At 37.0% G+C, this 26,641-nt stretch overlaps 2 protein-coding genes across 6 annotated transcripts in view; both read right to left on the reverse strand.

Annotated features, from left to right (window-relative positions):
* LOC114140903 (uncharacterized) overlaps nt 1–26,641 on the reverse strand; it is a 1,158,965-nt gene that overhangs the window by 504,420 nt on the left and 627,904 nt on the right.
* LOC114140911 (neural cell adhesion molecule 2) overlaps nt 1–26,641 on the reverse strand; it is a 287,272-nt gene that overhangs the window by 75,404 nt on the left and 185,227 nt on the right. For all 5 annotated transcript variants that reach the window (XM_028011230.1, XM_028011229.1, XM_028011226.1 and 2 more), the window contains exon 2: nt 4,652–4,726. In XM_028011230.1, coding sequence (XP_027867031.1) covers nt 4,652–4,726 — 75 coding nt within the window. The remainder of the gene's footprint in view (nt 1–4,651; nt 4,727–26,641) is intronic.

Consider the following 26,641-nt stretch of genomic DNA (forward strand, 5'->3'; position numbering starts at 1 on the left):
GAAAACTAAGAAACTTGATTTCAGTTTCATGATGCTAATGCTAACTGTTGCTGTTTTTTCTATTGTAGGCAAACAATAGAAGATATTCGGCCTAATTTAATTGTTAAAACAAACTGTTTCTACTCAGCCTTTCTGAGGCTAATTTAGCATGAGCTACATATCAATTTGGTTTATTTTTTACCACATTTAAGTTTAAAATCTACCAGATTTAGACTTTCTGCTAGAAAGTAGTTGTTTTTATTGAAATTTTATTTACAAAAATAGCATATTGACAATGATTTATCCCCCACTCTGGTATTTTAAGGTTTTATCTTTGGTCATGAAAATCTTTGAGGTTGGAAAGCCTCCATACCATCACCCTAATTTTGATCTCTTTCCACAGTTTCTCCATCAATTTCAGAAAGTAAAACATAAAACTTAATAATTGACAGTTTACCTATATTTAGATACTTATACATTTTTAATAATGTTGATCAGTGGCACCAATATGCAAAATTTCCATCTATTCCAAATAAATAATTTGCTAATCTCAGTTAGGACAGAACACAAAACCAAAGAACTGGATGAGTTTATTACCTTTTCACAAAAAATACTTGCAGAACTGCAGACTTTTTGTGCCATCTTGCGATTTTCCTAAAAGTTATCTATTTTTTTTATTTATTTTACTGCTTTCATCTGACACCAGGGGGAGATTATGAGCCGCTGTGTTACTGGGTACTCAGACAAAACCAGTGTGTGTGTAGCAGAAGGAAACGAAGGTGTTGGAGGGAGAGTTTTCATTTCAGGTACCGGTGAGATGATGAAACACCATCCAGGGGTTTTCAGTATGCATAACATCTTTACTTCTTGTTCTTTTAATTCTGGATAAAAGACTTAGGATAAGCAGGGTTTTTTTGTCAATATTTGCTATAAATATAGCTAATTAAATCTGTTTATTAGCTATATTTAGCTGTGACATATTTCCGCTTACATTGCTATGATGTCACTGTAACTAGTCGATGTCAACTTTAGTCAATCTAGTTCTGACATATTTAGATTTTTTCCACCTGTATTTGCTCTTCAACAAATGATTCATTAAGTTGTGAAATATTAGAGTATTAAATCAGGGAAGCATGTCTGAACCATCTGCAAACTGTTTGCATGGTTTTTTTATTTCAAACCTACTGTCACAAATGTAAATATCTGGACACAGGCTTCTGATCCCATGAGCAAAATAAAAATGCTTATTTAGACACAAAATCAACAGTTTTTCAGAGATTTCCTTTCCTTACTGAATAACTAGTGCATGAAAGAGATGGATCAATTTTAGGTGTTTTTTCCCCACACTTCTCTACCAGGAGCGCTAATAACTGTGAAGGCCACTGGAATAAAACACGCAGAAAAAAAACACACAATTAAACCAACCTGGCACCTTTAGACAGGACCGTTCCCATAATCTTTAGTAATTGCTTTAGCAGAGTAGCAAGGTTAAAATGATTAATACCTACAAAGCAGAACAGCTGCTAACAGGGTGGTTAAGTGTTAGCAGGTAGCAATTACCACAGCTACCATGAAGGTTGTAATGTTCCTTTACAGCAGAACTGGTGCTTAACGGGAATAACTGCAGGTTGGGTTGAGAGCAAACAAACGAGGCTTTTAAAATGTTTGGAGAAAATTACAACAGCAACGAAGAAAGAGACTAAAACCAAACCACCCAAATATCAATATTTTAACAAAGATATCTTGTTCTAAACATTAAAGGTTTTATCCTTGATATCGGCGCTAATCTCAAAGGACAAAACTGTTCAATTTTTATTCATTTTTAATTAAAAATAAAGAAAAATATTTTGTTTTTACCTGCACAACCAACACAACACAATGTTTTAATAAAATAAAGAAGTATAAATCTGTAAACAAGGGAGTAATAAATTATTATGGGTCTGAAACATAAAATCTGGCAGGTTTGTCTTTTTGTAAAAACATCATAAATGTTGATATTTTTCTATTATCTTTGGATTTTTTGTGTTTATTCTCAGCAGCTAGAACTGGACGTGTTGCTCATTTTTCCAAAATGTTTGTTTTATTTAGTGGATTTTACTAAAAGTCACTGGATGTTTGTGAACTTTTTGACTATGAGGCTGAATAAAACGTGAAAAAAGGGGGTTGATAAAAGACGAATACTTTGTGTTGAACTTTCCAAATTCAGAAAACTTTCATTCGTATTTCTTTTAGTGAACGTTTCTTTTTAAGTTTGTGCCATTTTTACATTGTTGAGGGCCGCACAAAGTCACTTTGAGCACCATAATTGGCCCCTGATCCACATTTTGAGCACCACTACTCTGCAGCAGTGTGTCTAAAGTGAGGCTCAAGGGCCATTTGTGGTTCGTGGACTGATTTTATTTGGCCCCCAACTGCAAATTTGGCCCATAGATGCAGATGGAGACTTTTAATTTGTAATCAGGCTGAAAGTTATTTACATTTTCACACAGGAAAATGTAAATTACAACACAAAGTGTTTGTGTTTTTTTAACAAATTTTAAGAAAATGCCAAGAGAGTTTTACTGAAAAGCAAACCAGCTTTTATTCTCTGCTAAACTTGGTTAAATATAGCAAAACGTTTTGAAAAAAAGTGACCCAAATCCTGTTCTTAATTGAATTTTTTTTTAATAGAGCAAACATGCAAAATCTGCTTTTCTTATTAGGGCCACTGCAGTAAAAATGTAAGAAATTTTCTAGAAAAAAGTCAGGTTTTTAGATTAATAAACATTTCATACAAAAATCTCTTTAAAGTTTTGGATCTTCAATAAATATCCGGCTACTTTATTTGCTTCTTTTGACAAAAGGTTTGCTGCTCTCTAGTTTAGCTTTTGTAAGCTTTCTAACAATTATAAAACATCCAAATAACAAAATATCTGAAAGAACAAGCTGACACAGGAACAAATGGACTTTCTTTGGACTACTTAGCTTCAACTTCTTCCTAAGGTCAATCTAAAACTCCCAACTTTTTCTCTTTCAGCTTCTCCTTCCTCTCTTGGCCTCCTACAGTTTCTTTTTCCAAGGCCGTGTGACAGAAAATAAAGCTTTTCTGTGCTGAGAGGAGAAGAACAAAAGCAGATCCCGCTGATGGGAAGACTCTCAGACTTTCTCCTTAAAAGCAAGAATAAGTCACCAGGTGTCAAATCTTCTGTTCTGGGACAAAAGCTGAAAGTGGTTCCACTGTTGGACCCAGTGGTTCAAGCTTTCGGGTTTTTATTAGCAGGTGAAAATGCAGCAGCTCAAGTGACGCCATAAACCATCAAACCGCTAATTACCATAAAAAGCTAACTTCTTTTATGGCTTTAAAAGCATCTGATCCCAAGAAGATGTTCCTGTAGTTTACATTCTTGTAAACAAGGTTTTTAGCCACATAAAAAGCCAGATAAACAAATTTATTTTCAGTTTTCCAATTATTCTAATAAGATACTGAGTTTCCTTAAATCTGGACTAGAAATCAACCTGTTTAAAGTTACTTTTGAACTATAATAAATTAACCTGGGCAAAATGTAATGTTTAAATGATTAAACTTTGTGTTTTTATGATGTAAAGCACTTCATGCTGCCTTCTTACTGAAATGTTATTGATTGATTGATATGTTTTTGTGAATCCAAACCTACATTTTGTTTTAACAAATTCACAAATCTCACCACAATGTTGATTGCATCTGAAAGCCAGAAAAATCCCTTAACAGCTCCGACTTTTTGTTTGCAGGTTCGTTTCAGCTTCCTGCGTTTGGCAGAACCTCCTGCTGGCATGGTAACAATCCAGGATGGGGAAGGTGACACAAACACTTCCACAGACACATTTTCATAGTGCTTCAAAAGTTTTTTCATTTTCTTCTGTAAGCCTTTCACATTAAAAGCTTTTTTTCCCTCTGGTTTTATTCATTTCCTGTGTTTCTGCCCCTCCACCCCATTCCTTCACTGCTCAGTGTGCTTTAACTCTCCCTTACAATCCTCCAAGCGCGTTTCTACCCTCTTGATTGTTAGCCCCCTGTCGAGTGGGTTGGCAGGAGAGAGACGGCAGCCAGTAGGAGGCGGGTTGGGCCTGCCAGAAAGCATGGCCGCCCCGCAGAGCCGCCGTTGGCCCCAACAACGGCTTATTTGCTGCTGCGCACGTGTGGCGTTCACAAAGGGACAAACTGGGCATCCAGGATGGTGTAGCTGACAGCAAACACACCCACAATCCTTACAGCGCTTCACCGCTACGTGATTTTTGGGGATTTTATGGAGAAGAAACATTTTGTAAAAACAGAAACCTGAAATCTGCCCAGAGAGAGTTAAAGAGGAGCTGCCAGAGCAAACGAGGTGGGCTAGCAACTGATGCTGCTGTGGAATATCATCTCTGCTAAGCTACAGAGCTGTTAGCATGTCACAGCAACCTTCTTCAGTCAGAAGCCTCTTCAGATTTGTGGCAGTACTGACTGCTACCTGAGATATTTCCTGTCCACACCAGTAACATTTAAAATATCGTCTTCTTCATGAGACTTTTAGAAAAACAAAATGTCTTTAGTCAGAGGTGACTTGAAATTGTTGCATTACAGACATCTACTGGAGATTTTTGAAGATTTTTGGATTAAGATGAGTTACAACAGCATTTAAATTTCCTTCTGGACAAATAAACGCTTTTAACTTACCTGTGCAGATGAAGAATTTGGACTCTCCAACGCTTAACTCCACCTTGTGCAAGGATATGGAAACCTGCAGTGAAGCTGGAAAAGAAAAGAGAATAAATAACGGTTACTACAAAAAAGATTTGCACAGTACTTTGTGCTCAATTCTGCAACAAGTGTGCCTTTATATATCTGAAAGTCTTTTATGAAGAAGGTTTTTACACATTGTCACAGTTTGATTCTAATTAAATCTCAACCACTTTCAGTCAGAATGAGCGACTTATTGTTCGAAGATGTTTGTTCGTTGGATCCGACCCGTTGTCTCGCCGTTTGCAGGGACAATGGTTTATGATTTGAAGAAAAGTGGGGCAGGTTTTAATGGAGAGGAATCAGGACAGCAGTCGATAGCACTTCTGTTTGATTTGCTGGAGAAAACACAGGCAGGTGAGACATTCTGGATCTTTGGATCTGAACTGAGAAAGAAAGAAATCTTGTTTTGAAAAGTAGACGCTTAATCGAGCCGAGAAAAAGTTAACTTAAACGTTTCTAAGAATTTAATAGAAATCTAATACAGGGTTGTGGAAATGTCAGTGTAATAATTGGAAATAAGTCTTTCACATCGCTGTGGAGGAACTTTGAAAGCCATTAGCGACATGTTTGGGGTCATGGACTTTGACTAGGCCACAGTAAATCTATTGTTTTTTTTTTCTTGAAACTGCTATCCATCTGGATCTGAAGCAAAAGATCATAAACTCACAGTCGGTATTCTTCAGGATTTTATGATACAGCGTAGAAGTCCCAGATCACCATACTACCACCGCCAAATGAAATGCTTTGCTAGTTTTATACCAAATATATATTCCACTTATGGATTTTTCTTTGTGATTGTTAAAACTTGACCTCTGACCTTAACTCAAGTGTGTTAAATGCATCCGTAAAAGGAAAGTGGATGTCTCTTGTTTCTCCAAAAGGCTTTTTGCTTTATAAACTGATAAACCTTTTGGATTGGAGGTGAAACATCTTTAAGTCCACTTGTTTTCTTTCTAGATTGTAAAGTTCTTGATGATTAAGAATCAACAGCAGATTTTGTTAGGAGTTGCTTTGTGACCTCGTGGGAAAGTTCACCACTGGTCCATGTTTAAGGGATGTTTTTTAATGACATTTTGTTACATCAGAGCATGATGTGTTGTGTTTGTGGATCTTTAAGCCTGCTTCGTGTTGCCAGACAGGTGCAAATTCTAATTATTTCTTAAACCGTTTTAGCAAAATTGCAGAAGCTTACATCCTTATCGCCACTCTTTGGGGTACAAAGAAGGAAAATAAATGGCGCTTTCCAAATACCAACCAATACGAAGTCAACTCCAAACTATGTCAGCTTCCCAAACTAAATTTTTCAATATGTTTTATATAAAAAAATAATAAAATAGTTAAATTTTCCATAAGTAATTCCATATTTTACTCAAAATATCCTCACCTGATATAAAAATGTAGAAGAACTTATCAGTATCAGCGCATAAAGAAATTAAAAACATCAAGTAATAATAATAATAATAAACCAATAATTTATCTCTAAGGGGAAAGTAAATATAAACACATGATGGATCAAATAATACAATTAAGTTTTTCAACCAAGTAGAGTTGGTTAAATTATATACAGTAATAATTATGCTCTTTATAATATAAGTGAGTATCATTTAGAATATTTTATGCAAAGGTTTGGTTCTAATTTTTTCCAATGTTTCCAATGAATAGAAATGGTCTTTTTGGCATCGGCTAACACTAAAGCTAATGGTTTAGGATTTGTTGTGACATGGTGATAACGGGAAGAGATGGAGCCATTAAAAATCTAAATATGTATCAACAACAATACATTTTTCAGACTGAAAATCCCTTTTATAGGTCAAACACTTCTACATATTCTATTGTAATGGCCACAAAAATGAGACAACAGGTGTTTTTTCACCTGAAAACCCCAAGAATAAGAGGTAAAAGAGCGTCAGAAACCCAGATAAAGAGCTCTTTAAATCTGGGCTTGGTGGAGAGGAGAATGTGTCTTGATGTTTAATGAGCGGTGATTGGCAGCTCTGCATGGAGGAGGTCACTTTAAGGCCAGAGGCTCCTGATGCAGCGCTGCAGTCAACACGTCGCTGTCTGGAGCTGGAGATTTGATGAGCCTGTCAAACCCCACATATCCTTTTTTCCCCAATGTTGGAGCTGCAGTCCTCGTTAGGATCAACATCCAACCACACTCTCGCTGAATAATCATATTCTAATGGATGTTAATTCGCCCCACAACACTGGGAACTTAATAGTAGAGCTCAAGGCGCCTGTCAATAATCGGGGAAATGATGAAATCATTATCTGCTGCTTTTCTAGGAGGGATGGCTGCAGCCTACGGCAGCAAGAAATCACTGGCAGCAATCTGCTGTGGCGCAGAGACGCCTGTAGATGGCAGTAGATCGGCACTACTGTATGAACATGAAGAGGTACAAGAGCCGATTTATCAATACTTATGATCATTTTCTAACTCAGATACTCACTTTTTTCTATTGTGTTTGAAAATATATGCTCAATCTAAAGAAATTGAGAAAAAACAGCAACATTACACTATTTAAAAAACGGAAATAGACACTCTTACTTCAGAGAGCCTTGTTGAAGTTGACCCACTTCTGTTAGCTGTTAACAGGAATTCCAGTTCAGGATGATTGGACTATACTCCACAAATTCTCCCAACTGTTTTATTCCCCACCCAGAAACAGAGCTTTATTGGATTAAATGATCTGAAATTTGTTGGTTTGTAACCAAAATCCTGAACATAAGACAAGATGATGAAGCAATAAATTGATGTGACGCCTTCAGGTCAAGAATGGTGAAGGAGATGCCTTCACTGTGGCTTTAATTCAGTTCTTTTTTTAGTTTTGTGTGGTTTTTAGACCCAAAAGAGACACTATAATTTAATATAAATGCCCACTTTCTGAACATATTATGTAAACAGTTGGAGTTAATAGGTGTTCATTGCCATTAATTGACCATTTTAGTAATTCTTCCATTTATTTAAACAGCGGTTTTGTTTTTATTCATGTCTTCCTTGTTTTGGTTAACGTTTTAACCAAAGCTGTCCTTCCTCTCATCAGCCATCATGATCTCAACTAACTCAGTGTTTACATTCCTGTGAATGTTTTTTTGTACATTTTTAAAACCCTTCTCAGTGGTATATTTATTTGGCAGTCTGAATTTTCGCACTGAGTGACAATTAAGATTATTTCTAACCTACCAGTAAGTTAAAATGTTTGTTACTGGGTTCTCAGCTGGTGACTGCATGTTATTTTTCAGATGTAAAGCTTTTTGAACTGAATTGTTCTCTATAAATAAACTTGATTGATTGATTTGTAATGCATAACATCCTCAAAACCTGATTGGTTAGTCTCCAGAGAGAAATGTTTCATTGTTTTAAATGAGTCCAAGTCCAGTTCTGAGCTTGATTAATCTGGTCTGTTTAACCTTGTGACCTTCCACACTGCCTGCCTCTAACTTAAGGCACATTCCAATCAGCGCTTCAAGTACTTTAAAGGTTTTCAATTATTAATTGATTCGGCTCTGTTTGCAGTGTGCGTGATTGATCGCGTAATAAGCTGCTCACTAGAACCTGCAGGTACAAGGAAAAATGAGCCTGGGCTTTTTCTTGTGCTACTTGGTGTGAATAATAGAATCAAGTTAATCCTTTAACTCCCCGATGAGGTAAAATGCACATCCCAGAAGTCGTTACTGCGCTTGAATACGGGGTTTTATACGACTGAGTTTGAAATATGACGAGTGGGAATTTGTTTGTTCTCGCTGTCGTACAAGCAGGCGACGCATATAGACGCAATAATTGCTTCGTTTTTTCCAGGCATGGCAGTCTCTGTTCAATCGGCTCATTAAGGCGATCCGGTCAATATGTTATGAGCCTGGTAACAATTATCAGCTCCAATTATTATCTCCTGCGGGAAGCGCTGGAGACGAGCAAAAAACGACCAGAAACAAAAGTATCGATTGCCATTTGTAAAGTGTCAATCAGCTACTATCCTTCAGATTCCCAAACAACAATTACAAATGATTAAGTGTAATTTCAAAAGAAGGGGAGACATGTTTATGTTAGCCACAAAGTTTCATGTTTCACATCAAAAAAGCTACAGATTTCAACAACAAATTAGATTTTTAAACTGTTTTTAAAGGAAGGAGGTAAAGTCATGTAAATATCCTTCAGTAAAATGTTAGCATATTAGCTTCCACTTAATCTTTTATTACAGTGCAGTTTGAGCAAGTCAATAAATGTGACTGATCATACAGCATTTCCTTTGTTATTCTAGTTTCATAACCACTAATTACTTAGATTAGATTATAAATTATCTGGTCGTCTTCATCAACATTTTCCTATCAAGATGCTACCATGATGCCATGCTAACAGATTTAGACACGTAGCAAACTTAGCACAATTTTCCCGCTACTGAATCGTTGGACTGAAAATTAATTATTTTTCTTTTCCCTCCATTTTTCCTCCCTAGCGCCCTCTTGTGTCCCTCCCAGGAAACAAGGCCCCACATTTGATCTTTGTTTTTATTAAATGTACTTAAATTAATAGATTTATAGTTGAAATTATTCATTATCTCTCCAAGAAAGAGATATGTAGAAAAGAAAAAGGAGTGGTTTGAAGACAAAACCCTGAGGAACTCCACAGTAAAGTCTGACAAGATGTGGTTGATATGAAAGCTGAATGTTCTGTCTGAATACTGAGACATAACCTTACTTTAAAAAGAAAATAAGTTGCCAGGTAACTAACATTTCCAGAATGGTACAGATAAATATTAAGTTGAACATCAGCTATATAAATATATGATATATTTAGGCTGTGTGAGCTGAAGGAGAAGCTCCTGGTGCTTTTTTGTGCCACCTGTCATCCTTGAAGTTGTTTTTAGCAGCAGCCTGAGTCCAAATACTTCACTGATAAGGAAGAAAAGTGTCCAATCATCTGCCAGGAAGAGAGGTGTGTGAATATATAATCCCATTTCTCCATTAAAAAAGCTCAATTAAAGCCATAACCAAATAAAATGCACCAAAGAGAAGCAGCTTTTGTGTTTTCGTACATAGAGTGTGGGAAGGTGCATGTGTGCTGAATCCCTTTATTTTGAGTGTGTGGGTGGAAGGGAGGGTGAATGCTCTACACACAGAGCGCTTGGCCCTGAGGCCAATAATGCTCTGCTTTAATTGTGTGTGATTTTGAGAAGGAATAAAAGGAAATTCTTCCCTTGAACCCCGAAGACAGAGGAGCAATAAAGACGAGCAGAAGAACGGGCAGACAAAGAGCAAACGAAGGCAGCTGATAAAATACTAATTACTATGTTTTGTATTCAGCAGAACTTGTGTATCTTATGCATTTCTTCAGAGGTGTTGCAACGGCAGGAAGGATTTGCAGCATGAAATTAGCTTCTGAAACACTTCAGAGTCAGCATTTCTGACAGCTACTCCACACAGATGGGATGTGTAGCTTTTCAGTGGGTAAGTTAAAACAAACTTTCACCAAATTCCTATGGATTCTTCTGGATTTACAAAATTTTTAACTTCTTTTCAGGCTATTTGTGGAATCTAACTAAATTATTCATGGAAAACGTGTTGATTGTTTTTATTGAACTTCTCTAAACCTTTCAGAAAAAAGAAAACAGAGTTTGGGAAGGTGAAATACCAAGATGCAATGCTACTCGACACGCTACTGGCTGCCCATATAGTTTCCTTTGCACTGATTGGCTGATACTGTAAGTGCAGAGAAATGAACTTATATGTCAGTATATATAGGTTATAGTTTTCTCGCAAAAAACTGGAATAAAAAAAAAATCTTGTCAGAGATAGAAAACCAGAACCAGAACTGAACACGGAGAAGCAACATTCAGGTTTCTACACTCCTATAATGTGGAACAAACTTCCAGAAAACTGTAAAGATGCTGAAACACTGATATATTCAGAGTTGCCTCTGATCAACCTGTCTTTAAAATAGCACCTGTCAGACAGCATGAAGTAGGTGAAAGTACATTTTGAAAAGATTCAAAATCTTATGATTTCGAGGTTTTAAACTTTGACCTGGTCATTTTGGCTCATTTGTAGATTCCCAGAGCTTTGGTTCATATTTCTGTCCCTCCGACTCACCAACCTGCTTTCATGCTGCAGAGGAACGGAGAGTAAGGGAGAAATCTGGCTCTACTCAGCCAACCATATCCAATTGTAGCAACATACAGTAGCGAAGTCTCAAACAGAAGCCACAGCTACCTATTATCTTCCACTCTCTCACACACCTTCTCTGTATCTCTGCTTTCCACTCTCCAGCTGCTTCGCCATTTATGTCTCCCTCCTTAAGCCTCTTAAGCTCTAAGCCGCAGAGGCCTTGATGGACCCCATGCAGCGACGTGCGAACACACAGATGTGTGCTTTCAGACAGATGTGTAATCTTTTATAATTAGCACGGAGAGGCAGCTTGATCTTATCTAGCAGGTGGTTAAAACTTTCGGTTTTGCTAATTTTCTTTGTGTCCTCATGTGTCTTTATAACAGCCACGCACACAAGCAACGTTTTTATCAACGCGAATGTGAGCTTGGATTGTTCCCAATGAAAACATTCAACAGGACAGACTCTACAGGATCCATTTCCGCTGGAGAGTCCATGTTGTATCGTTGAGGGGAAGAAGAGACACCAGAACCAACAATGCAAGTGAAAAAGCAACCAAGGTCCAAAGAAACACTTTAAAAGAAGCAAATAATAGATAATCGGACCTGCTGTAAATTGGTTTTAGCATTTTGTGCTCAAAAACAGATGAGATGTTGTTCCGTCTTTGGGTCTCCCAAAGGTTTAATGGTAGACTTAAAGTTGTATCACAATATTTTGTGGTACTACTGTGATAACAATAAGTGAAGATATGAACTACTTACTTCTTTTTTAGGTAAGTGCAATTGAAAAATATACCATTTGTTATCCTCTTCACTTAAAGAAATGTGATTTTTATCATTAAAATGCACACAGCAACTGCATTCAATCATATTTACAAATTTATTGACACACGTTTATGGTACTTGACATAATGTATAGTCTTTTACTGGTGACTGTATGATGTGTTTATGTTTTCATGATGACTTTGCTGAAATATGTTGTACAAATAAACTTGACTGATTGATTTATTGAACAGAGTGGATAAAAACAGTAAATATCTGACAATATATGCAGCTTTATGGATTTTTACATACCATTAAATGGAATGTACCGCAACAATGATAAATCAAAATGTATCACGATTGATGATAAATGACACAATAAATGCTCACTCTATTAGAAAAGATTGCCTCAGGAATTAACCCTTAAAGACTCTGGAAGCCTGACAGACAGTGAAGTTTGGGTCAAAGGGCATTTAAGGGAAAACAATTGAGTTTCACGTGTCAAAACAATCATCAGCCTGCAATCAGAGCTTCTTGATGCCAAACAAGACAAGCAACGGAGAGACGTTGTGGAGGGAAAATATTCCTGGATGTCCCTCTTAACCAAACAGTCTGCAGTATATCCTTGGTGTTTTCTCATAACCTCTGTCTCCTTTATCCCCCATCAAAAGAGATGATTTCTATTCCAGATTATGAATAAACTGGGGCCTCACACTGTGACAGAATAAATCACATTTTCTTGGATATTGAGCTCATATTTATGGAAACACAGGGAAAAATAGGGCCTGTACACACTGGTGAGAGATAATACCGTTATCCGCATTCCCCTTTCAAAAACAGAATCATGCTTCACCGGGTATCAGGCAGGAGCTTCGACTATCTGGGCTCTGAGTCCTGTGTCTAATCTATTAGTCTTATTTTTCTTATCTCTGTCGCCCTTTCTTTTCTGCTCCCATTTCTCTCCTTACGTCACCAATCTCTCTCAGGGGAAACCTAAAATGCATTATGATACAAGGAGACATAACCTTTTATTATTTTGGGAAATCGGACAAACATTTTCTCTTTTAGATCAGTTGGAATGACCAAAATCATTTCTATTTGCTTAATCCCAAAAATAAAGCGATATTAAAGGTTTCTTCAAAGATTACTGCTCCTTCAAAGAATTTTTAAAAATCCATTGATGATGACGTTACGGCTTGGTACTGGTTTGAAGTAAAAACACACCGTTTGGTAATTTAGTGTTTGATGCGGACTTGTTTAAAAGTTTGCTACTAATGTGTTAACGATAAAAGTGATGAGTTATTTATTGCTTATTTTTTAGCTTACTGTCTGACTGTTTTTACTTCTTCTGCTCATTAACTGACCCTTTGTTTCCTTTGCAGTAGAGCTTTTGCAAAATCAAATCTAAATGAGCACCGACTGAAAAATAAATCTAATCAACTGTAGTTTTTGTTTTAATAGTGGCAAAAAAAGTCACCAATAGATTGAGTTGGAAGTTAAAGAACATTTTAATTCAATCGGTTTTTACTTACAATCGGTATGAGCTTCAGAAGATCGACTGTAGGCATGTTTGATGTCTGAATCTCATTTTCTGCAACAGTGAAATCAATAAGAGTCTGAGTTTGGAGACAATGAAGACCAGCTGAGGTGGGCGAGATGTTTACTTCTGATGATCTGTGAGAACTTGTGAATAACCAGGCATTCAAAAATAAGCCAGCGCTGCATATTGATCTGGTGGGAAGGTGGCAGACTGAGCTGATTCTAAGCAGACCAACCCAGGCTTCCCACTCCAAGGAGGGAGACTCAACAGTCTGGAAAGAGACTCAGTGATAAAAACTTCAGGCCTCGGAGGCAGCATTTGATTTTCTGAGAGGAGAGTCGAGGTTCATGGCAAACAGGTTAGAGAGCGACTCGCCAACGAAAAAGAATATAAACCGAGCTAATTAAAATTTATTTCTGTTGCTGTTTCTTTAAATGATGAGGGAGAGCTCAGATGATGATGTCATGGCTTTGGAAGCTTCTGATAGGCTAATTGGCAAGCATATGAGTATCACTGTAAAAGAAAAGGGGTAAATGTTTCCCTAAAAACTCAGAAATGTTTAGATTAATTTGAGTAATAATCTGATTTTAGATTAATAGAAACTCTTTACAAAAAAAAAGAATAGATTTATAAGTTTTTGTCAGAAATTGACTCCTTTATCTACCTACAACAGTCATAAAAATCCCCTTCAAGTTTTGGATCTACAATAAATAAAAGCTCGATTTGCTTGATTTTAGGTTGGATCTTTTTGACCTGCAGCTTCATTTGAATCTGCAATTTTGGCTCATGCAACAAAACGCTTGGCCTGTTTCAAGAGAGGTAAAGGATTTTGTTTGGCAGTAAAAAGTTAAACTACGGTTAAAAAAATGCAACAGCAACAAAAACTCAGTCAGGTTTTCTTGTGACTATTTCAGGAACAAACATATTGTTTGCAGCACTTTGTGTTGATCTACTGCCTAAAACCAGACTTTGTGGTTGTAACATGACTCTGTTATTGTGGTTACTCTGGGTTGGTCGCTTGTGAACTTCGATGCAGCAGACGGAGCAGCGTCTTTATCAGCGGCCATTAGAGCGGCGGCGGTGTGTTTGTGCGCCGTCTGAGTAATCTCACGCTCGGTGATTAAAAGCTTTCATGGCGGCAGCTCAGAAGGGAGAAGAAGCAAAGCAAAGACTGACCTTAACAACCACTGTGGACACATTTTACTGTCACAGATCTTCAAGTAGAACATGCTCACACTCTGTTGCAAAACGATTCTGCATACTTTCTCAAACGGCCAAATCTCACTCGTAAACGAGTGGAGATTGTTGAATTTGCTCTCTTTTACCTGGATCAAAGGTTAAAAATAAATACCACCCACGCCAATTTTCGTCTGACACGAACATTAAATCCTCCTTTGTGTTTAAAAGTGGTTAAAAATCAAATATTCACACTGTTCAAAACAAGGACATGCAATTTGTCTGTCTTGGCGCTAAAGATATGCTCAATTTAACTTTCATCTCCAACGGAGCCGCTCGCTGTTTGGTGAAAAAAAGAGGCTATTATTTAGTCCCAGCATGCCAGTCAGGCTCACTTTGACAATATGTAATTCTACCAGTCAGACCGCCCCGAATACGACTGACTGTACAACACAAATGAGTTCTTTAACACCAAAAATGGGAAAAAATTCAACTTATCCCAACATGTTTTCAATAAACTTTGATGGTCTAATGTTAGACGGAAAAGGAAAGAGGGGCTTGGTGTCCTTGAGTAACAAGCAAACATCTTTTTACGTATTTTTCTTGTTTAGTTCGTATGTTTACTGGCTGTTTATTGTTTTTAACCAAATCCTACACTTCCTGTTTCACCTGTTGCTGCAAACTGTCAATCATATTTTTCATTCTTTTAGAAGAAAACTCCATGAATATTCAGCTCTTCTTCAAGAAACTTCATAGATTTCTGTCTAATCCAGGGTTTCTCCCAGTGTATTATAAGCCTGGCGGGCCACCAGGCTTTACTTGTGCCCCACCAGGCTAACATTTTTTAAATCTTTGCATTTTTTAAGACTTTATAGTTGGTGTTCAGGTATTAATCTTTCAATAACACATGATTATCAAGTGATATTTTAACATTTTCTGTCAACTTTCAACATTTTTTAACTCAAAAATACGAAAGATGAATGACTGATGTAGCGCCCAACCACTGGACTTAGCAAGTTTTATTGGGAAAACCTTATAATTCTATTATTAATTCAGAATTTTATTTGATTAAACAACAAAAATGTCCTCAAACAAAAACAGGTTTCCTAACTCTGGGTTTTTAGTGACTTCTCTTAGCGTTTTGCGGCCTGCTTTTTAGGTGAGTTTATTTGTCAAAACATGTTTGTAGCAACCAAGCTACAAAATATTCACCAAGTTGGATGTTTTACCCTTTTTATTGCTTTGACAAATCAATAATGATCAGCAAAATTTGGCTTTTTTGTCAAATGAAAAATGTGAAAACTGATTTCTACAAAATAAGAACAAAACTACGTAACACAAAATGTTCACAACTTTAAAGCGACTGAACTAATTCAACAGCCAGTTGTTGCAAATCCAATTATTCATTTAATAACATTTGTCATTATTTTTGTAAAAATCGCTTTTTAATTTGATATTTAAAGGTTTTTTTTAAACCTTTTCTTGTCAGAAAAAGCCACTTTTTGTTGATCACGATTGATTTGTAAAAGCAAAATCAATAAAAGCTGCACATTTCTTTGGTTCAAACAGGGAAAACCTTCAAAATTATGTTTAAATCACCTTTGCGCAATTTAAGATCAGCAGAAATTGCTCATTTTTCTGTAGAATCTTTTTTTATTTACACAAACCTCCCAGTCTTAGTCAAAAAACGATAAAATTCACTATTTCTTTTGTTTTTACTCTTTTCAAAGCAGAAACTGAACCTTTACATTGATTTTCAGTATTATTTCTTTTAAATTAAGAACTATTGTCGACTTAACTTTCTTTGTATTTCAAAACACTGAACAGAAATAGTCAAGGTTGTGCAAAAATTATAATCCAACTGCTTCTAAAGTGTAGTTTTATTTAAGAGCAGGAAACCTTCAGGAACAATAAGCGGCTAACTGTGGAGAGGCTGAAGAAGGCAGAACAACCTTCAGCGAAAAGATTAAGAGACAAATCTCAAGCTTTTAAAGAAAAATCCTTTCAACAAATGAACTTAAACTGAAAATAAAAAGTAGATTTCCATAAATAAAATAAAAAAGAGCATCTCAAGCGATTCCACGTGGAGTAGATCAATCATGCTTTGGGCTTTGGTGCAGCCGTTGGCATACTGAACATGTCAGGGCTACAGAGACAAATGAGTTCAATTTAACACCAGTAAATACTGGAAGCAAACTTCGCTCTGCACAAAGAACCGGAGAACCTTCACACCGCCAGGGAGTAGAGAAGCAGCAGAAAACTTTCACAGCGGCAACGATTTACTGTCACTTCTGCTGATCGGGTTAGCATTACGCTCGGATTTAATTTGAAAAATAAAACTTTAAGAAACACAACTATGGACTTTAAAGTAAATATGTATATCAATCGTATGTTCTCTTGTCTTTCCCGTTGGAGAAATGGGTCACGTTTACATCCAGGGAAACAGGAGGAAGTCATGTTTCACTTATTTTATGAATTTTCACACATCTTTCAATAGACGTGCGAATAAATCAGAGCAAATCATCTCTAAGAGTTTAAATGTCAAGGTTGGTTCTGTAAAACAAGTCCAGCTTTAACAGTCGGTTTTCTGCATCCTGAATAAAAGATGCAATTGTATTTGTTTCCTTCCTTGGCGGAGGGGCGATGGTTGCCGTGGGGGATTGGAGTGGCACGGCGGTGGATTGATTATCCTCCTGCCACTTTCTGCCGTTGGCAGTGACACGGCTATTATCTCCGCCTATGGATTAATTCAGTCACAAAGGAGAGGTCAGCGGCTCCAGCCGGGCCGCAGAGAATAGACTCCGGGGATTATGGGAAGGGGATTCAGAATGGTCCTTAATTTTGGATTTGCTACAATGAAATTCAAAGGTTTGAGGTCGACTGGCTCCCTAATTGGAGGCCACGTCTCTGGACAATAGCGGCCCAGATTATTAAGACCACGCATCCTGGCTAAGTGATCTGCATTGTAAACTGAATGGGATAAAGCTCTCCCTGCAGTTTAGGAATGAACTGTATTGGATTTTAAATCACACTTATGCTGAACTGGAAATCAATCCGCAGCAAAACCAGACTCTGAATAAAAGACGTCTTAAGTTTTGTAAAACTTGAGCAACTTTTCAGTTTGGAAAAAGGATTAAAGTGACGATGTGACGGGTCAAGATTAGTTTGTCCACTTTTCCCAAGAACTTTTCCAGCATCACACTAACGTGGAGAACATGCAAAAAAACGACAGCTTTATTTCACTATTGGATGATATTTGTTATGGTAGTATTTTACATTCCACAGCAAGGAAAAGGTAAAATAATAAAAATAAATATATAACATTTTGAAATGTTTCTCTAAAAACGCTAATTTAACAATTTCAACAACATTATTTAATGTATAAATTTAAGGCGATGAATAACTCATGGAGCCTTTAGGAATGATAAACATTCATTACACTAAAAAAATTAAAACACTGAAACAATCAGATTAAATGCTAAAACTGAATATACAACCAAGAAAGTCACAAAAAAATCTCAAAAAATGTTTAATCTAGTAAATAAAAATAATTCTGGTAATTAAAACAAGAAAAGTTTGGTTTGATTCAACTTCAGAGTGAGAAAAAAAATATATTTTTAAACTTTTTTCAAGAATTTTACACACTGTAAAACATTTGAGCTGCATTTAGTTTAGTTTATTTGACTTTTTAAGCGAGTTTGTGAAAGATGAACTTACATTAGTGAATGGTATTAACTTTTTATAAATTTTACCAAACCTCCAAGAGTTCAATAAACTAGAGTATTTTGGTTAGCACTTAAAAACTGAAGAAAATGACAGGAGTGGGAACTATTTCCCAGAATTCTTAGCAGCATGTTTTTGTATTCAGAATGGAAATGCGTTACATTTATCTGACTTCATTTTAATGTCTTGCTCACATTAAATTTGTTGTGATGTTTAATAAAATTTATTGTCAGATCAGAAATTTTGTACATGCAATTTGAAACGAGAATTTAAATTATTCTAAAGTGAAATAAGTTGTTATTTTAACTTGATATTGTGAGGGAAAATAACTAGAATAGTGCAGGTATTTTTTTTTGATATTGTGAAATAATTATTTTGTTTAAATTGCAGAATTAAGTTAAAACTCACAATTCAAGATTAATGAACTTAAAAAACAATGTTTAGTCAACTTGTCTCTTGTTAAATCAACTTCATGAGTTAAAATAAATGTTCTTGTTGACCTAAATTGTATTTTCAAGGCAGCAGGTTGACTGTTCAAATGTTTTACAGTGTACAGAAATCAAGCACTTTTCAAACTTTAATAAACACCTAAATGAAGTTCAAAGATTTTCAAGGATTCCTGCAGAAACTACAGTACAGATCCTGCATGATCTGAACATAATTTGATGTTTCCAACGAGGAAAAAGACCAATAATGAGGATAAGAGATAAAAAGAAGTCGTAGCCTCGGCTAATGTCATCCCCCTCTCATCTTAAGATCAGGGATTCAAAGGCTCCCCCTGTTTTATTCACTTCTCAGCTTGTTCAATTCCTCCCACCCCAGCACACTTCTATACTTCTATTTCCCTTTGCTGCTATCACCTTTAATTTTACTCAAGGGAGCCTTTCATCTTTTTTCTTTTCTTGCTTCATTGTGCAATGAATTGCCCGCTCACCTTTTCTGTCAGACTCCTTCCAGATATCATGTCTCTTTGTTCCTAAACTCGGTGACGGTTTCGGCGGACGTGACAGACGCTGCCACCAACTGTCGCCATGGCAGCGGCCAACGAGGAATTTGGACCGTCCAGTCGGAGCGGCCATCATGGAGTTACATTATGCCAGAGTAAAGATTACTCAACCCAGCTCCTGCCAGGACTGATTCAACACCAGTAACATGTAGAAGCACCATTAATGGTTACATTAGGTCATCAGAAAAGACAGAAAAAGGAAATTTTGGATAAACGATCACCATAAACACCATAAATTGTTAGCTAGCTCTGCTAATCCAGCTCATTTGCTTTTGCTGCTCCTGTTTAAATCTCTGGAAGTGTAGAATCTCTTTCTGCTGTTTGGTCCTGCTCTGCATTCATAACTCCTCTGGGATTCAACAGTTCAGGTGTTGTTTGAGCTTTTGAGAAGCCACTCGGCAGCTCAGTTGTAAAAGCAACACCTTCTTGCCACGGTTACGGATTACAGCAACTATCCATCTCCAAAAACAAATCAGAACTAATGCAACAGAGATATTCAACTTTTACTACGTAGATTTAAACCACATTTTCACTCAGATGACGGACACTTTAAAGGTTATTTCAGGTGTCCGAAAACGTGGACTGGATCAGTAATTGGATCTTAAAACAGGAGACTGACACTAATGGGCATGTTGGTGGTTCTGCTGCAGTTCATCTGTCAACCCAAATGACTGGTTTGATGAGTTGATAGCTACTTTTATAGCTGCAGTCGAAACAGACCTGCTAGATCAGTTACACAGCGTCTACAGTAGTAACGTCCATCTCTCTGGTATTTCACGACGGGTTACAGTATGGGTTACAGTATGAATGAATGAATACTGACGTTATGACGGTTCATCATGTTGTCTCCCAGATCTCTCTTTTGGAAATACAACTGTGTTCAAAGCTGCCAAGGCTGCAGCATTAAGCAGAGAAGCAAACAGCTACATTACCTCCAACATTTATTGGGAGCTGATGAAGGCTTCCATTAAGTTAATGGATTATTTACAACAGCAACAAAATGCTCATATGAGTGTAGCAGTATTGAAGAGGATCATAAATCCTTTCAAAAGAAGCTTGTAAGTTTGATGAAGGGAACCCTTTAAAGCCTTGCAGTACATTTTTAAAAGCCCCTCCATTGATCCCCTTTATTCATGCAATGGATGTTTTTCTAGGCATGTTTAACATTTTGTCTGCAGTTTTTCACTTTGCTCACCAGTAAACATTAACATCATTGTTTGCTTGATGCTATAGTTTAAATTGCAGAAAATATTAAAAGGATTATTTTGATTTTTTTTAAATGTGGGCTTCTTGGGGGTAGTTATTAGTAGTCAGCGTCTAGTGAGAAAGTTATATTGCAGAATAGATTTCAGTCTAATAAAACAACTTAAACAAATATATTTCATCCTGTAACAAGTCAACAAAACAAAGAAAAATAATTCAGGTTACAGGTCAACATTGGTGAGTCTTTTTGTTACGCTACATGTGTTACTTAAGCTAGGCCACTTTCTATTGAGCCATTCAGAAATGGAATAGCTGGTTTATGGTTGGTGTTCAGATATTAATCTTCCAATAACACATAATTATTAGGTGATATTTTCAAATTTCCTGTCAACATTTTTTAACTCAAAAACTCGACGGGCTGCTGGATGGATGACCGCCTTAGCGCCCACCCACTGGGTTTAGCAAGTTTTCTGGGGTAAATCTTGAATTTATCATTTTTACTGCTGTCTTAAATTTTAATTATTGATGTTGATGTTAAAAGTATTATTGGAAATTATATTCCTACTATTTTCTCCACTTGTTCCATGACACCATCAATGAATATGAATAAACTTGAAAATCTTATTAAATATAGTTACTTTGTGCAGCTTAAAGATATAAATCTCACACTTTACTTTAGATCTGGAATTGTTAACCGGATGAATTATGATTAATCAATAATTGAAAGAATCGCTAACTAATTGATTAATCATTAACTGGACTATACAAACTCAATAAAAGTCAACTGATGAAAGAACTACACCCTCAGAGGAGCAATTAAGCCAAAACTGTACAAAATTTACATACATTTTGCATTTAAGATAAAAAAAACCCAAAAACTTCTTTGTGTGTAAATATGTTCTACCCAAAACTCCTGAAGTGGCAGTGAAGCTTCTCCTGGTTCAAATTTAGCAAATTAGCACCTTTTGTTATCCAATTATTAATTGATTAAATCAACATGTTTATTTTAGAAGTGTTATTTTAGCTGTATATGCGTTCTTTGCTACAAATTACAAAGAAATGACAGGTTGTTGCATTATAGGCAAATAAATGTTTATTTTCTTAATTATAAGGGAATTTGCATCTTTCAATGTAAACCAAAAATATCCTGAATGTACCAGATCTTTTAGTTGATTAATCATCAGAATAATCGATAACTAGTTCTCGTTTTCTATAATACAAGTCTTATGGAAAACCTGCAGGCTGGTTGATGGACAGCAGATTAAAGGACGGACAGTCAGATGCCTTCATGCGTGTTTTAGCTGTCATCCACCATAAGGAGAACACAGCTTAATGGGATAATTAATAGGCTGACAGAGTACTGTATGTGGCGATACGGTACATGCATACTGAAAGATTGCTCCAAACACGGCAGTAAGCACATTAAAGGAGGATCTGTCACCGAGCTCCTGGGCGAGAACAGCAGCTCTCTGGCCCTCCGCCGCTGACGGATGATAGCTGCGAGTTTATATGCGTCCACCGACTCGGCTCTGCATGGCTTTCAATTAGAACTGTCAGGACATGCACTCAATGAGATAAAGGTGGGCAAACACATCAGCATGCATGGAGGAAAGCATTGCTATAAAGCATTACCTCTGACTCCAACTGTACTTCATGCATTCACATAACACTGCATTACATAAATAAATGCTGAAAATATGTATATCTGTCTGTATGGGAGCAAAGCAGGAGATTATGCCCTTGTCAGAGGCAGAACTGCGAGGTTCCCAACTTAGATAAATGTCACTGCTGCAGCTCCAAAGACAACACATCCCCCGGCTTTAGAATTAGCATATTCATTATTTAACTGGGGAGCAGCTGGCTAATTGGCAAATGAAATGCTTTCAAATAATGTTCACATGAGAAGCAGAATTTGATTAAACTGAACCTGGGGAAAATACCAGCAAAAAACGGAGGCGGAGGAACGGAGTTTGGAAAAGGCTGGGAATGTTTGGAATGACAAGGTTTGGATAACTGTGGAAAAAATGGTTTGGAAAACCATCCATCTATCCATCCTACCCTTTATCCATCCATCCAAATGTTTATTCATCCATCCATCCATTTATCCATTGGTCTGTCCACCCAACCCCCTAAACGTCTATACTACTCTCTCAATCCATTCATCCGATTTCTCCATCATCCATTCATATATCCTTATTCTATACTTTGTGTATCCATCCACATTGACCTGTTTGTTTGTTCATCCACCCATGTATTTCTCCTTCTCTTTATCCATCCTATACTTTGTTGAGCTATCCTACCATTTGTCCGTCCCTCCACCCATCTATCTTCCATTCTTTCTCGCCTCTTTCTCTCCCTCCAGCAATCCATCTGGTCTTCCATTCATCCACTTTCTATCTATCCATACATCCTTCTGTTCGTTTATCCATCCATCTTTTTATCTTTCATATATTATGTCATTTAATCGTCCATCCATCCATCCTTCCAAACACCTGACTCTGTTTTCTTCATTCATCTTCCCATCTTTTCTCTCTCTTTCCATCCATTCAACTCTTCCTACTATTTATCTGTCCATCCACCTATCTTTCTATCCATTCCTTCATATCCACCCATGTGGCTATTAGCTCATCCAACCAAACAACCATTTATCCTTTCATCCCATCCAATTGTTCATCTTCTGCCATCAATACATAGTAAAACTGTGTATAAGGCCTAAAAATTCACATAAAACTTCTGGAAAGCCACTAACTTTCTTCCCCAGAGTAAGTAAATAACTGGTTTCTGTCATATACAGCAGTGCATATCTCTGAACACCACAAACTTTGTGTCAAAAGTCCTCTGTTGTCTTCAAGATGTTATATTGGCTGTTGTTTACACCAATAAGAGATAAAATGACTTCCTTAGGAGAAAAAGGAGAATGAGGTGTCAGTTTCCCACTCGTCCCTCGTTTCACCTCTCGGTGTTAATTAGCTGCTGTTTCTCCATCGCTATCAATGGCGCAGCCTGTTTAATTATTCATACTGAGCCCATTCTTTCTCCCATTGTTGTCTGGATCATTCCTGCCTAGTTGTCTTACTTTAAAAAGGAAAAAAGAAAACATGTATAGTAAGAAGGTGCCTGATTGGCTGAACTTGGTTGTATGTTTGAGCACCACTTGTGCTCTAAAGGAGGACCAACCAGAGACCCTTGCCTTTTAGCATGATAATGAGTCGTGGGAACATATTTCATCTCTGCAAATACTTTGATATGTTTGTTTTGGTGCTAAAGGAGGGCTGAGGTTATGAATGATGATGTGGCACGCATGCAGGCGATGAATAAATAACAGAGTATCACAGGGGAGGCCTAGATTTTCATCCTTTTGATTCGCTCTACCTTCTTTCACGATCATCCGTCTCCAAAACATCCCAATGCCTCCCGACGTTCCTCTTCTTCTCCTTTCCATCTTACCCTTCTTTGCCACCCCCAACACCTCTTTTAGGTTTCCTTTGTTTCCATAGTAACTAGGTCTTGTCCCACGTATTCTTCTCTCGTGGCAGCTTCCTTCCCTACTGCTGGAAGAGTATCATTCTTTCCAAACAAGCAACTGCTTGCAGCTTATAAAATCTCACAGATACCAGTCCCATATTAATCTTTATATGTTGCATATAAGCACATATCAACTGAATGTGCAATTTTGGTCTTGCAGGACATAATATGCAAGGATTTCTTGTGGATTCTGAAAGCGAAAACCACCACTTACCTTCAATTCGTGAGGGAAATTAAATAATCTACAACATATTCATTAGGCAGAAGCTTGAAATCAATGTAGAGAACCGCAAGGGAGAAGATGTTGCTGTTAACGTTGAAATGAAAACAAGTAGCGGAGCTCAGAAATATAGATCTGACTTTAAAATATTAGGGTTTTACATTCATCCCTTAATTCTGTTTGATATTTATTTCATACAGTGTAGGAGTTGCAAGCATGTGGAAGCTGTGATTAATTAACAAATTCTTACTTACAATGATGGCCCGCTGCCCTTTATCCAGAAAGGGCAGCGCTGCCAAGGAAAGTTAATGGATGGGATGCAAGACGTGCTTCCAGGCAGCGAAAATTGATCCAAGAATCTAGTTTGTGTGTTTGAAACAAGGTACAGATCGGCGCTCTGATGGGAAATTTTGTATGTGGTTAAAATAATCAATGGCTTAAATGAGGCCACAGCGATCACGTGATCAGCACAACACAGAAACGCTGACATTCAGAGCTCGGCGTGCGAAGCTCACCAGAAAGGCCGAACCATGCTCTCCAAATGGCAGTCATGAAATCAGCCAAATGAAGTGAATATGAATCACTAATAATAATGCAACAAAACAACATCAGAGGTAAAATAAATACAATTAGACAAACCTTTAACGCCTAATGTAGAACTCTAAGGTTTTCATGCTCAGTTCATTCTTTTGAGTGTTTCCCTCAGTGTATTATAAGCCTGGCGGGCCACCAGGCTTTACTTGCGCCCCCACCAGGTTTAGCATTGTTAATTTATCTTAGGTTTTTCAAAATTATTGCCTTTTTTTTAAGACTTTATAGTTGATGTTTAGGTATTAATCTTCCAAAAATACATAACTATAAAATTGTATTTTCAAATTTCCTGTCAACTTTAAACATTTTTTAACTCAAAAACATGGCGGCCGTCTGGATGAATGGCCGCCCTAGCGCCCCCAGCAGCAGGCCTAGCAAGTTTTCTGGGGGAAACACTGAACCAGGTCACAATCAGACTTTTCTGTGAAACATTTATGACCCCAAAGAGACCCGCATGCACAGAAGAAGAATGCAGACACAGCATCGTCACGTCAGTATGACTGAATAATTTTGAAGTTATTCAGAGTCAACGGTCAAAATGATAACGCGAGAGAAGCTCATAAAAAGAAAACGCAACTGATAGCAAAGATATTTTCTGGAGCATTGACTGCAACTTCTGCTTTGCTTCCACAAAACCAGAACCAAACATGGAGAAGCAGCAAATCTGGAACAAACTTCAAGAAAACTGCAAAACAGCTGAAATACTGAGTTCCTTTAAATCTAGACTAAAAATCCACCTTGTTAGAGTTGCTTTTGGAACATAATAAATGAAACATTAATCAACAATCTGATGTATAACGACTGCAACATGCATTATTTCAATTGTTGAATGTGCCTTGTTGCTGAAATGAGCTATACAAATAAAATTTGATTGACTGATTGATTGATTTTGTAGAGAAGTCTGTTTGGATGTGCAGTTGGAACAAAGTGGGATTGTGATGCTCTTCACTGACATACTGTCTCATAATTATGATTTTCAGACATTGTTTATGTTTGGATTTATTTGGTTTCTTCTGGTGCAGAATTATGACGCACGTCTCACATCAGTGATGCAAAATTAGGATAAAATGACAGTCAGAACAATCAGATACTGAATTTGGTTGTTCTGATTTGCCTGCTGTATGATTGTAGCTTTAGGTACTCCCCCTCCAAAGCCAGATCCAAACATTCAACACAACTATTATGAATCTGGGCCTTGCTGAATGACCAACCTTCATTTTAAACACAATTAAGTCTTTATAGCGGCTCCTCATCGCCTACATTCTGGAACCAGACAATTGCTTCTTGAAAGTGCATCCAATTTCAAAGATCTACAAGTTACATCACATCAGAGCTTTTTCTCCTTCCTTTTTCCTTCAATTAAAAACATTTTAAATGCTTTGTAAAGCATTTAAAATGCTTTAATTAAAAACATTTCCAAAATCCAAGATATGGTCTCCTGAGAAGATCTACAGAACATTATTCATGCTTTTGTGTTTGGCCCACTGTAAAGCTCTTTTTACCAGTCTGGACAGCTCATCACTCACATCTGCAAGCTATTCAGACTTCATACTAAGTCTAGTCATCCCAGTCTTGTCTCTACACGGGCTCCAGTACATTTTTAAGTTCTGACTGGTCAGGATTTTAATTATTTGAGTCAACTTTGCTGCTGTGGAGAAAGGTTTGCAGAGTAGAAAGAGAAAAAGCTGCAGTAAGAGGGAGGCCTGAAGAATTACAACTCTGATCTTCCCAAACAAAAGAAAACCATGTGTGATTGCACCCTGCAATGGGTGATATTATGTTTGGATTTTATGAATATTTGATTTTATGTGACTAAAATTTCTTCTTTTATTTAATTTTTTGTTAGAGCTTCACTGCTTTTCCGAGCTGATTAGCCAAACAAAGCCTTTTCAAAGAGCATCTGAAGTACAATTCAGATCACTGGGTAAACATCCCCAGACCGATTGTTGTGGATTATTTGCTTAGCTGACACTTGTCAAAATAGGACATGCCTGCCTGTTGGCAGCACACAGTGGGGATTTAACCAGGTTATTAGAGCTTTTATCCATTTGAATTCAGCGCGTGTTAAATGGATAAC

The sequence above is a fragment of the Xiphophorus couchianus genome, chromosome 24 (assembly GCF_001444195.1).
Source record: "Xiphophorus couchianus chromosome 24, X_couchianus-1.0, whole genome shotgun sequence".
In the NCBI taxonomy this organism is placed as follows: Eukaryota; Metazoa; Chordata; class Actinopteri; order Cyprinodontiformes; family Poeciliidae; genus Xiphophorus; species Xiphophorus couchianus.